Raw genomic sequence first — 13,997 nt, 5'->3', positions numbered from 1 at the left:
GTGTGCTGGTCACGCGCGCCTGCCGCACGCTGGCCATGCATGCTGTGTGCGGCCGCGCGCCCCGGCGCCCGCACGCCTACTGCCACTATGACCCTGCTGCTGTTGCCTTCCACAACTTTACTTCTTCTTTTTTTTTTTTCTTAGGCTTTCTAACCCAAATTTTTCAGAATTCATACACCCCATACATACATCAAAATACTCATTTTTTTCCACAAAAAGCTTACACACACAAAAAAAAAAAATACTCATTACAATCACTCATGGTGTTTATTACAACACTAACCAAAATAACAAAAATAAACTTCCATAAGCCATACAATGATCTTGAATCTCCATTCTCATGCATCCACATGCTATTCCATCTTTTCCTTGACCTTCTTATACCTTGACAACTTATATGTGAGGGTGAAACCTTATGAGTTATTAAGCTCAATAAGGGTGCAATGACAATAAGCATGAACATGAATATAAAATGTGATGCCAATGCATGCAATGCAACAAAGTTAGGGCTTCCATATCCTCACAACCACCTTGGTTTGAGATTTTAACCTACCTTACCCCACACAACCTCATGGCCATAGGTCCTTGAACACAAACAACATGTCAATGCACACATAAAAATTCATGAACCATACTTACAACCTTGCTAGTCACTATCCCATGGGGCTATCCCTTACCTCTTTTCATTCTTTGAAGCTTCAAGAACTACCTAGCTTCATTTCCAACTCTTCTCCTTAAGAGATCCTTGAAACAAGGTTTATAGAAACTAAGCCACCATTTAAAATAAACTAAAAGAGATTCACACAACAAGGAAATGAAGACTTTCCCTTACCTTTCTATTCTTCCCTTTTCTTTTCTTCCTTTCATCTTCCATTCTTTTCTCTCTACAAGATGGGAGACTTCTTCAATTTCTCTCACTAAACTTTGCCAAAAAGATTAGGGTTTCCATATACTAGCTCATTTATACTAGCACCCAATCCTTCAAAAATAAATCCTAGCCATTGGATTTATTTGGTGAGAATAAATTCTCACCCTCCAAACTAACACAATCCATGGAATTAGGTCTTGCTTAATATCCACCCTTGGATCTCTTTCACTTTCCAAAACAAGATCTTAGCCACACAAGAAAGCACAATCCATGTGCTTTTCTCATCTTAAATCCAAGCCTTTGGATTTTTCAAGAACCATCCACCACCATTGGATCAAGTCTTCCAATCCCATAAATAGATTCTCTTTTCTATTTATTTAATTTGGACTATTTTCAAGCCCATCATCTTGAAAGACATAAATATATATCATTACATATATATTAAATCCCACATTTTCAAAGCATTAATGGGAGATAATTTTTCATTTCATTTGGATTATTTTTTAATCCAACACCATCATTACATAAATGACTATTTCCCATTAACATTTGGATTTATTTAATCCCACCATTTTACTTGAACAAGACTTTACCAAGTGTCATCTTTTAGACACAAGCCTTTGCCTCCAAGCTTCCATCACAACCATTCATGTGTCTCCACCACATTTAATTCATCAAATTAGGGAAAAATCAATTATTTTCTCTCATAATTGAATATTCTCTTTTTTTCCTATTTTTCATAATTTAATTCCTTTATAGAATTTCACTCCAAATTACTAAAATGCCCTTTGTGAATTATTAATCCCATTTATCTCCACATAAATACAAAAATAAGAAATTAATTCACTTACATACTTAATTTCACCTAGGAATTATTTCTAATTTACCAAGATACCCTTCAGTAGACTTTATTATCCAAATTACCAAAATGTCCCTCTCATAGGGCACATTATTCTCAAAGATCCATCACCTTCTCAAGGGCATTTTTTTTTTTGAAATTTCTCACTTCCTTTCTTATTCTCCTAACACCAGTAACACTGGGTGTTACAGTAAGTGCAAAGCATATGAAATTGGAATGAAGTTGATTATAGTAATATTTATTTAAATGATTCTTTTATCTTTTTATGTTTAATTTTTGTTAGAGGAATTTCAAGGCATGACATCAGTGATTTTAATGGATTAGAGAAATCCTACAAGACAGACAGTAAACATTATTTCAATAAGGGTTTAATATATTTTCTGTGCAAATTATTCTGTCATAACTTGCATATGATGATATGGGAGTGCCTAGGCATAAGGCTATGATTTGGGACTAACAGAGCTCGTGTTAGGATTGGGAAAAAATCATATAGGGTCACCAAGAGTCTAAGATGGATGGGTCTGCATGCATGATTCATTCCATGATTTTCTATATTTGTTAGGAGTTATGAATTACTATTTTACATATTGTTTTTACTGAGACTTATGACTCACCCCTTATTACTAACCATACAAATAGTTCGGGTTCTAGAAAAGGGAAAGCAATAATGGAAGAAAGGTTACCGGTGGACGCGGCTATTGAGCCGTGAAAGGACTTCTGATGTTTATGGGTTTTATTATTGAATTATCCTGTTTTGTATTATGTGTGTGTGGAACAAACGAATTTTGTGGTGAAATTGGGATTTTTACTATTTATTCGTAAATTATGAATTTTATGTAAATTTACTCCCATGATCTCATCATTTCTCTTAAATAGATCTGAGATTCAAAGCGTGTAGCCCGACTGAGATTTGAGTGTCATTCGCTACTATTTTTCTTTAGGGCTCAAGTTCTCAACGAGTGAAGGCGACAAAACTTGGATTCCACCCAAGGCACCTTAACTTGTAAAGGCATAATCGACCTTCAAAAACTTGGCAAGTAGTTGTGGCTGTAATCATGGGTTACGATAGCACCTCAGAGGTGGGACCGGAGGCGTCACAGCATGCGACTCACCATCCTTTATCACTAGTATCCCATACTAATCAAATGTAGTATCCCATGTGGTAATCCATACTTGACTACTTATAGTCCCCTTTCGAGAAATCTAAGGACTGAGAATTAAACTTAAAGTTATCCTTAATACAAAGGTTCTTATTCAACTATTCTTAACACTTAAGAATAAGCCATTTAATAGAAAATCTAGATACTCATTCATATATAATGATGGGAGAGTTATAAATGAAGATATGATCTTAAAATACGAAAATATATTTTATTTTGTTTAATTTGCAAGAATTACACCATTAGTCTCATTGTTACAATTGTTAGATGCCATCTAAATCTAGCATTAGAGCATTAACACTAACAACTTTATGGGAGTGTTGGATCTTCAAGTAGTTGGCAAAGTGTTAGACAAAATAGGGTCAATGCTGAAAATGTGTAAAAATTAGAGGGTATGAAAGTGATGGAATGTCACCACTTGGATGAAATGAAGGGTATGAAATAAAATTAACAAAGATTGAAAAATGAGCTTGCTATTATGAGGGTATATTTTTTTTAATCGATATCCTAATTTGAGTGATATAGCATGTTCTGACGAGGTGATAATAAAGTTTGTATAAATATATACTTACTATCTTTTTATAGTTATCAAATTTACGAAAGGTAAGTTGTTTTTTTTTCTATTTACAAAAGGCTCCCATTGCTCATAATACTCATCAAGCGAATTCATAATGCATAGATCCTATTCAGGTAAGAAAGTATTATTATTATTATTATTATTATTATTATTATTTTGTTCTCATCTTTTGGCTACTTAACTATCTTTAGAAATATTTGAAATAAAGGCAAGGAAAGGATTAGGTTTGGTGGATATTGTAAGAGAAGTGACAATGTAAGTCTTCGTCTATATGTTAACCATGCATGTTATTTGCTTGATCTTATCTCCAAGATGTTGTGTAATAGGTTTATCTTTAAGATCAAGATGCGATCAGACGTTCGTGTTCAGCTATTCGATGACATGAATGATATTGAGTATGTATCTATATTTTCTCTATTTTTTCTTATCTTGTTTATTATCCAAGATTGTGCTATTAGAGTGTGAACTTTTTAACAACAGTTTTACTTATAGTTTTGATGTAGTGTACATAGCTTGAATCTATCGCAATAATTGTTGTTTTTCCACTAATACCCTTAATTGACATTTACTCTAGCCTCCAAACCACAAACACTAGTAAATATCCTAGCGACAATTACAAATGTTGCTAAAAAAAACAATTATGTTGTAGTGTTTACATGGTAGGTCTATCTAGTATAGGCCTTTCAAGAGGATGACATATCTCTTGCCAAAGTTTCTCCACCAGAGATGGCGTGTATAGCTTGGAGAGTGGGCTCAATATTAACACAAGTTCTCTGGTGATCTCTTATTCTATCTTCTTATAGTCAGTCGTGTCTTTCTCATCTCTCTAGTCCTTTGTTTTGTCTTTGATCGTGTCGTCTTCTTGCTTCAACATGAATGTACCTTCTAAGCTTGCCTTCTCTAATTAGCATCTCAATTTGGTTCATTAATTCTCGACAATTGTCAGTTAAATGGCCATAGGCTTTATGGAATCTATAGAAGGCATCCTTGTCTTTTTCCATAGGCCGATTAGTTTTTCTAAGAAATCTCACTAGTCCTAAATCCCTCGATGGCTATTAGTGTAGGTGACCAAGTCTTTGTAAAGGGAGTATAGTTATTAAATTGCAATCTAAAGGGCCATTGAATCTCCTAGATTTGTCTTCTCTTTTTCTTCTTTCCTCATTGGAATCCCTTTCCTTTTATTTTTCTTTTTCTTCCTTGTTTCCTTCCATTCTCATGACTTTCACTTGCAGGATATATTTATTTACTTTGACAAATAAATCTACTAGAGATATTGGTTGGTCTTAAGTTAGATATTCTTGTAATGCTACTGATCTCATACCTTGGAGCCTTACAGATATTGCCACTCTACTAGTAAATCGTGAATCTTAAAGAGTACCAATTTGAAATCAATCAATATATCATTTCAAGGTCTCCTTGTTGCTTTGGTATACTGAGTAAGTACGTAGCATCCATTCTTTTTAAAACTATTGATGATAAAAGCCTTGATAAATTCTCTCCATAATTGATCAAAGGAAGATATAGAACCATATGCAAGGGTAGTCAATAAAAGTTAAAAGAAAAAGCTCGACACATGATTACATCTTCTCATCCATAGCTGCTTCATAATTCTAAATATGTCCAGTGGGTCTTCCTTTCCTACATAGGTAAATAACTGAAGCATCTTAAACTTTGGAGGTAGAGACTTCTCCGTAATTTCCTTTGCAAAGGGAATCCTCTTCTTTTGTTCTTCTTCTTGGGCAGGTACTATTGTTGATGTATTGGGCAGGTACTGAATCCTCCTCAGAAAGTTAAATTTATCCACATTGGACGATCCAGAGAGTAGAATAGATAGGCAGATAAATCTAATTGGCTAACACGTCATAATATTAGATGCACCAAAGATTGCCACGCTTTATTTTCTCTTAAACTGAGAACCAAAGAACTAGTCAAAAGAGTCTCACAATACAGTTATTTTCCCTCAACTTGAATCAAGAAAAGAACGCGTGAGATAGTGTCTCCCAATACAGATGTTTTTTTTTTTTTTTTTTTTCCTTTTGTTTAAAAAATAAAGAAGGTACCTTTTTCTCAAATAAGTATGATGACACTACCAGTACCACCCAATAAACGAGGTACTACTACTGTAAGAGTAAGACCCCGTTTTCAAGTTGCATAATCTTTTGTTTCTACACTGCTTGCTTGACAATGTAGTGGAACCATAAACTGCTCCCAAATAGCCCCCCACAAAATTCAACCCTAACCCACTAACAGGCTGGCTTCCTTTGTTAACTCTATTTTGCTCATCACAGAACGTAGAAGGATGGATACAAAATTAAAATGGTGAAGAGAAGCTAAACTGCACGCCTGTCTTCCCGCAGTCATGCTCGAGTTGTTTCAGGATGTAACAGTAGTTAACCTGAAAAGATTGCTCGTCATTGCTCTAAAAAAAAAAAAAAACAATGGTGCAGAAAGAGCAACTTTATGCATGGTCAATTTAACAAACTTCTGAAAAGGATCTCACTCACAGGAGTTCTCCAACGATACACATTGCAACAACATTTGAATCCTAATTCCCTTAAATATAAGTTATAGAGGATTGTTTAAGATAATCTGTCAAGGTGAATTGGATTGTATGATTGAGGATGATGTACTTAGAAAACTTTTAACGAAGATCCACTTCTAACCAAACTTATTGGTCCTTTCTAAATAGAAATTATAGCTCAAGCACGGTCAAATCATCAAATCATGTTGCAGACTAGCAATATTTACATATTTGGTATTTTACTATCAAACTAATTTTGCAAAGAGATCACATCCATCTATTCTGACAGCCAACACCAAATGTAAAATATTAATGCACAGCTTAACCAGCTAACCTTATTTCAAACAACTAACACCTTCAAGTTTTTCTTTTCTCTTTTTAATTTTTATTCACTAAGAAAAACAATAAAAGATAGGTCACCTGTACTGGAAACTCTATTTGGACGTGACCATAATAACCTCAGTCGGCCAGGAACTTTAAGTATAGAGACCTTCAACAAGTTTGACCCCTAACTCCACTAAGTGCAAGTGAATCTATTAGGCTAGAAACACCATAATAGGTAAAAGAGAGAAGGGACAAGAATTGATCCTGATCATTGGGCATGCTAAGTTCTTTCACAAAGCTTTCTCTGCTAGTCATTAGAGCAGCATTATAAAAAGGAAATAAATAGTAAAAAAAGTTAAAAATCCAAACCATTGCCTTAAGAGCCAACAGGATGAGTGATATCATAAACTCTTTTCCAATCCTATAATTATAAGGGTCTGTTTAATTGTTGGGAATATAAAGGCAAAGAAGTTTACAGATAATTTAATGAAATCCTTTTTGTTTATAACTAAAGAGAGGAAAATATAGCAGAGGTTCAAGGTTCCATTATCTGTTTAGTCCATCAGAAAGTTTGCAGAAAAATAGGTCTCTGCTTCTCTCTTTTCTTTTTCTGTTGGTATCTTTCCTATCTGCTAAAAAGATGATTAGATTGAACTCTCCAATAATGAATTATCCTGTGAGTTCTTACTGGAAAGGACTTGGGATACATAAAAGTTAAAATCAAGATTCAAAGTTTTTTGTAAAGATAATGAAATGAAAAACGATAAACAAAGATTCCTGATGCATACGCATATCAATATTTTACCAGCCGCGGGGGGGGGGGGCAGAGAAAAAACTTACTTCCACGCGAAATAGTTTAGTGGGTACAACAATGCCAAATCCTGCAGAGCTTCGGAATGACTTCCGGAATTTCTGGAGAGAAAAATCCTGGTATGCGTTCTCTGTTAATTTCGCAACGTTACCAGCACAAGCAAAAAAATGCCCATGGATACCAGCTTCTTGGAACACCCTCAATGGAAGATCAAAAGAAAGGTCTGCAAAAGCAGTAAGGGCAAGGTCACCTCCTAGAAAATCCCTTCCAGAACAAGTGTCAGAACTTTCATCATTGGACTTCTGTTTAATTTGCCTCCTAGGCTCAGTAGGGCCGAGACCCCTTGACTTAAAACCCAACAGTGCAGTTGGGCCACTCAAGGTGCAAACTGGAGAAAAATTGCCACCCAAGAAGAATCTCTCAGATATGGGTGAGGGCATGTTCATGTACCCACTTCCCCAAGGGAAAATGACACCACAGGAGACCCCAAAGTTCAGTGCAGCATGATAAAAACCCAACGGGAAACCATATCGAAGATCAAACTCCTGTTGATAAAACACAAAGTATGACAACAAAAGAAATTTGTTCAGCGAAGCAAACACTATAAACTTGCATGTATATAACAATATACAATAGATAGTCTACAGGGTAAAGGTATCAATAAATGGGGCAAGATCTTGGTTTTATTTCTTTTTGGTTAACTAAAACTCCAAAATTACAAACTGATCTAGCTAAACAATCAGTTACATCTCCATATTGGATGAACAGAAGGTTATATTGGCATTGCCAATAAGCTTAAGAACCATGACACCAGACCAATTGAGCCAACTATAGTCCAGAGAACAAAATATCAATCATGATAGGGATAAAGATATGAGAATTTTGATATTGTTTCCTATTCTGGTTTTAAAGATTTGACATAGATTAGGATTTATTTTGTTATCTTATTATTTTTTATTTGTTTCCATTTCTATTAGATAATTATAGATATTATAGGATTTCGGATTTGGATTGGAATCATATTGATTATATGATCTCCTTCCACTTTGATTGTCTTGGCCAATAAATAAGGCTCATGATGATGTAACTTTTTATGGAGCTTTGTTATTGAATACATTGGTATTGGATTCTCTCTTGGCTATTCTTCTCTTATCCTCTTGGCCTCAGTTCTTCTTAAACATCTTCTTAATCTCTTCTCTTTCTTCCCTACTTCCAGAACTTTCTCCCTGCTGTCCCACATCAAATCTCAGAAACCTAGGGTGGTAAAACCAACAAGAGTGAACAACTTTTAACTAAAGAAGACCCGAATCAAGATTAAACCGCACTACCAAAAGTGTTTTTGTTACACAACTTTTTATAGAAAGACAACATGTTCACAAAGATTTACTGTATGATGTTGATACTTTTTAGTAATCAGGTAACTCTTATGTTCACAAACTGTAAAAGGCCATCAACCTACTTTCTGTAAAAAAAATAATAGCCACAAATGACCAGTTGTCTGTGTAGGGAAACATATCCTTGTTGCACAGCCTGACTAATCTGTGGCAGTGTATCAGAGTGTTTGGAACAGGGCTGAAATAGTAATTAAATCTGTTCTCTGCAAAACCTGCTATTTTAACCTTTCTCAATACTAAAGAACACGGCCATAATACAAACTGCCATACTCCTTGACGTTGTGATAATAATCATGTTTCCCTGACAAAATCCAACATCAAGACGATACATGGTTAAACCTGTATCCTAATTAGGGTGTGCTGTTCCTTCCCTCCAACTAGACAACTTGAAATATATTTACTAAACACCATAAATCTGACATACGTTCTCAATAACTAGTTTTTTGACCCACCCGATATGCTTGAAACACACTCAATTGCAAATACACTGCTTTCCGGCCATAAGAAGTAAGAACAATTTTCTTATAAGTATGCCCTACTCCAGTTTCTCCCTCTTTTTTTTTTTTTTTTTTTTGGCCATGTTCAAATTATGCTCTACTTCCCGCAACCCCCCCCCCCCCCCCCCCCCCCGCCGCGGCGGGGGGGGGGGGGGGGGGGGAATTGACCTACACACAAGCAGATCTAGCCCCAATCAAGTACAAATTGACCACCCTTAATCAACCCACAGAAGCATTGTGCAATCGAATAACTACATATTCAAACATAACTGACGACAATTCACAAGGATATAAGTTGATAGTCCAACAGTCAAGCTAAAAAGAACAAGATCAATAAACCAGTCTAGATACAATTACACAATTGAATCTTGTGCTTTATTTCTTCGGCAAGAACAACTTCAGGTTTTTTCATAAGCTATCTAAATCTCAAGATACATCAGATATACTTTAAGGGAGATCCATAACAACCCCAGGTATAATTGATCCATCATGCCTGCTTAAATCAGGAAGGGATCCATAATTAGGAAAACATAGCAACAGAAGTTTGTGAACATGAGAATCCACAAAGCTTACTGGAAAATGAATCACTTATAGATTAGCACTTCACAGCTGATAAAACTCCAATGAAGCCTATAATATCTAATAGAATTTTCAAGATGCACAGGTCGACTCCTTGTCACCTTATCTGGGTATACTTCAGGATCAATCTTCAAAAAAGGGGAGCATAGATGGCTATGTAGCCCATTATATTCACTTTCCATTCTTTTCACGCTGCCCTTTTTGACAAAGTTGTATGGAAGTGTATGGAACTCTGGCTTTCCTTGAAGCATATGGAAGCATGTTCCCCTAAAGTTGCTTATGTGGGCAAGTAAGTCTGGATTGGTATAACTTGTAAGAACAATAGTAAGACAGTATACCTTCTGCTTCATTCCCCGATCCCCACATGAGATTTGGGGATGACTCCTCAACTGTGTGAGAGCCTTTTTTTCAACATTCTCTTTTATGCTTTTTGGTGCTTATAGACATAAAGGAATACAAGGGCTTTTGAGAGTTCAGGGAGCCCTGTTTTTGTTTGATGGCTTCATTTTATCCACCTTACTTTTGTGGCTGAGGGAGGACATTCTTTTTTGCTTTGTCCTCCATTGAAGGTTTTGGATGATTTACTTTTACTAGTTTTTAGGTAATGAGAAGCACTGGTTTCCTGCTTATTCTTTTATGTAGGGTCCCCCACCCCCTAAGTAGTTTAATAAAAAGAAGAAAAGAAGACCAATTTTATTGCCTATTTATATTAGGTCAAATTGGGACACAAGACCGCCATTTTAAAAAAGAGAGCACAAGAAATGGAAGGGTTAGTCATGACTATAATGCTGAATAACCATATAGTTTCAAAAAGTATGAATCAAGCAAGCAGAGAGCAGATACTCACACGCTAAGAATCATCATAACCTAGTTAACTGTAGTATATAAGAAATTTCAAAACAAAAAAGTGATAAGAGGATATGTGAAAGGAAACATAGACTCATTTACACTGAAAGTCTCAAGCTAAATAATAATACTAGCAATAACGACACAACTCTTTTTCATAAGTCAAAAAATAAGACAATTCAAGCTGGCACAATCATATAACTTAATGCAACCACAATAAGGGGAAACCAAAAGCAACAGCACTCAAAGGTACTAAACCTGGCGCAAAAATCGTAAGCTCCGATAATCAGGTACAAGACCACCAACTTGAGATGTTGAAACAAATGCATATCCTCGAGTTGGTCTAAAAGGTGAATTTCTCCTGTCGATTTTATATGTGTACTTTAGGGATGACAGTAAACCATGTCCAAGCTGCCTCCTTATTGATCTGGATGCCATTTGGGATGGATCCGTTAAGGTACGCCAAGAAAGGTTATATGCCAAGTCATGATTCCTGGATGATAATAGACCAAGAGACAATCCCAAAACTCGTTCTTTGTAAGATGAAAACTTTAGCCAGTCCTGGGAAAGCAGAGACACTCGAGCTAGCAACGGAGTTGCCAATCCTTTGAATCTTGGCAAGGACACACCAGCACTAACCCCTGATATTTGGTCCCAAGAATAAGCCAAAGAACCATCCCAGAGGTCCCCAAATCCGCACAAATTTTTCAGCTTGAGTGACCCTTCAAGTGACCAAGATCTAGCCTAGACAAACATTTCATAGTATCAGAAAACATTTACATGTTGCACTCATCAATAAATGCAGAAATTGCTAACGCACATTACAAGCATATGCTCTTATGCACCTATCAAGTTGAGAACTATGCTTCTTGCTGACAAGTCTATTCATCATCTAGGAAACAGGAGTTCAAATTTTTTGTCCCATCTACCATCAACAATTACCGTTACAGACCCTAATGTTTTATATGTAATTCACTTTATACCCTTTTCCCATTGCAATTTTCTTTTTTCCCCTTGCATTATATGTTTTAATTACCTTTAGACCATTTTGCCTATTGAAATAAAGAAGTAAGAAACCAAGATGAAGGGTTGTTTATCTCCATCTCTACATCATTTCTTTCTTCATAATATTTATAAAAATAACTAAGATAATGTTTAGTTTGATTTGTGTAATTGATGAAAGTTACGAACATGTCTATTACTATTTTTGTTTCTGTTTGAAAAGAAAAATATAATATAATTTTTCTAAATTGATACTATTGTTTGACAAATATGATTGAGATTGACAAATATAATATGATTGAGTTTAAAAATGAAAGGAAAAAAAAAAAAGACCATATTATCAGTCATGATTTAATCATACAAACTATGTTTATAAAATCTAAAATGGCGTAAGACATGAAAAAAAATGTCTAGTTAAATTAAACTACTAAATTATTAAATTATTATTTGACACATACATTGGTTTAACTTCAAATAAATGAAAATTGATTCAAGAATGTAAACTGCATTTACTACCACCACAACACAAAACTTTAATCCCACATAATCATCATTGATTATGTTGACCATGTCACGAAATCTGATATGGTATAAGATCAACAAAGTATGCGTATTTAAATTAGAAATATTTTTGTATACATGATTCACAAATTCTTTAATGGATATTATTTATAAATTAGTTAAAACTCAGAGTATCCTACTTAATATGATTACAACTTAAAAATAATTAGTCATTTAATTTAAATTGGAGACTGGATCAAAATACTAATTTTAACGAAGTCCGGAGGTGCAATGTACTAGTACTTTAAATTTAATTAGCATTACACATAATAAATATTATCTAAAAGATATCAATCGATTTAAATGATTTATATATGAATATTGCATATATATTGGTAAATTGAATGCCTATGTGATGTTATGTTACGATCTTACTTTATTTACTTCATAAGAATAAAAAAGAAAATATATTAGTCAAAGATTTTTACTTGAAGACATCCAATTGTCAAATCAATTTTAACCATGTCTATACGATGAATAAGATATCTATATTTTACAATTTAATGAACTTTTTACATGATAAAGATAAATCTATAAATAAGCTTAGCAAATAATTGATTTTAAATCATTTCTAGATATATGTAGGATATAATGCCGAAGGAGATGGGCGCTACAATTTGAAATACAGAAAAAGCTATTTTAGGAGAGTCAAAAAGAAAAGCTCCAAACCAAGAGAAGTCATGGGGGAGTAAGAAGGTAAGAGAAAAATTTTAAACCAAGAAAACTCATTACAAGACTTGGTGAACATATCCTGATGAGTAAAATTGGAAGATGTATACTTTAGTGGAAAAAGGCATAGAAGGTTGTCGGTGAAGCAAAAACAAATGGCTATAAAAATTTGTATGACTGACTTCATAGAAAGATGGGGAAAGAGAAATCTAGTTGGCTAAAGCAAGAGAGAGGAACAAATATTTGAGCCAAGTGTATAAAAGTTGAAAACCAAAAGGTAAGTAACTGACAGGGTGATCATGGAGATATGGAAGGAGAAATTCTCAAGTCTATCAATGAATGTTGAGAAACAAATTTACATTGGGACATCTTGATAATTCTGAAAAATAATTATATGTTCTATAAACATATCCCAATAGAAGCATGGAAATGCATGGGAGAAGATGATATTTTGAGGTTAACAAAATTATTCAATGGGATCCTTAAATGGAAGAGGAGGTCTGACAAATGGAGAAGCAGCATTCTACTGCCTCTTCAGAAAAACAAATGAGATTAATCAAAGTTGTAGAAATTACAGAGAAATCAAGTTAATGAACCAACTATGAAACTTTGGAAGAGAGTAGTTGAGGAAAGGTTAAGAAAAGAAACCAAGGTCTATGAAAACCATTTTGGTTTCATGCTTGGCAGGTCAATGATGAAATCTATATACTTGTAGAGGTGCCTAATGGAAACAGTTAGCAATAAACAAATATGTGGTGTTTATAGATTTAGAAAAAACTTATCACAAAGTTCCTAAAAAGGTCTTATGGAGGGTTTAGAGGAGAAATGAGTCTGCATTGCACATGTACAGGCTACTAAAGACATATCATGGAGCAAAAATATGAGTTACAACATGTGGAGGGGATACTAAGACTTTTTCAATTAGAATTGGAATACACCAAAGGTTTGCTTTAAGTCTATCTCTATACCCTAGGTAAAGGATGGACTCAGTACATCCAAACAAAGGTGACTCAATACATCTAAAGGTCTAAAGTAAGGTAGATTGAAAATGGAATATATGAAATATAAGTTTAATAAAGCTATGTAATTGATGTTACGGTGAGACTTAAAATTCAGATCCCCAGAAAAAGATAAATCCCCCAAAAATGATGAAGAGATAGTAAAAGCATAGTTGTCAAAAGACAAAGGCATATTGAGGCACAAATTAATGCTTGGGGCCTAGGCACAAGACGAAGCGCAAGCCTCAAGCATATGAGGTGCACATTTATTCAAAATGCTCCTAAAATACTTATACACTATTCTTTTCAATATATACCTATAAAGATGCAT

General features: G+C 34.6%; 1 protein-coding gene across 2 annotated transcripts in view; it reads right to left on the bottom strand.

The window, feature by feature from the left end:
- The window catches only part of LOC127806193 (uncharacterized), an 82,409-nt gene that overhangs the window by 42,189 nt on the left and 26,223 nt on the right, over window positions 1–13,997 (bottom strand). Inside the window, exons 2-4 of one of the 2 annotated variants that reach the window (XM_052343321.1) lie at window positions 10,695–11,180; window positions 7,150–7,665; window positions 5,333–5,859 (exon numbers count right to left, since the gene is read on the bottom strand). In XM_052343321.1, coding sequence (XP_052199281.1) covers window positions 5,776–5,859; window positions 7,150–7,665; window positions 10,695–11,180 — 1,086 coding nt within the window. In that variant the 3' untranslated portion in view covers window positions 5,333–5,775. Of the gene's footprint in view, window positions 1–5,332; window positions 5,860–7,149; window positions 7,666–10,694; window positions 11,181–13,997 lie in introns of those variants that run through there. The other variant, XM_052343322.1, reaches the window with a different exon arrangement.

This window comes from Diospyros lotus, chromosome 7 (genome assembly GCF_014633365.1).
Source record: "Diospyros lotus cultivar Yz01 chromosome 7, ASM1463336v1, whole genome shotgun sequence".
Classification (NCBI taxonomy): domain Eukaryota; kingdom Viridiplantae; phylum Streptophyta; class Magnoliopsida; order Ericales; family Ebenaceae; genus Diospyros; species Diospyros lotus.
Note: the sequence above shows the minus strand (reverse complement) of the source record. Positions and strands in the feature narration are given on the sequence as shown.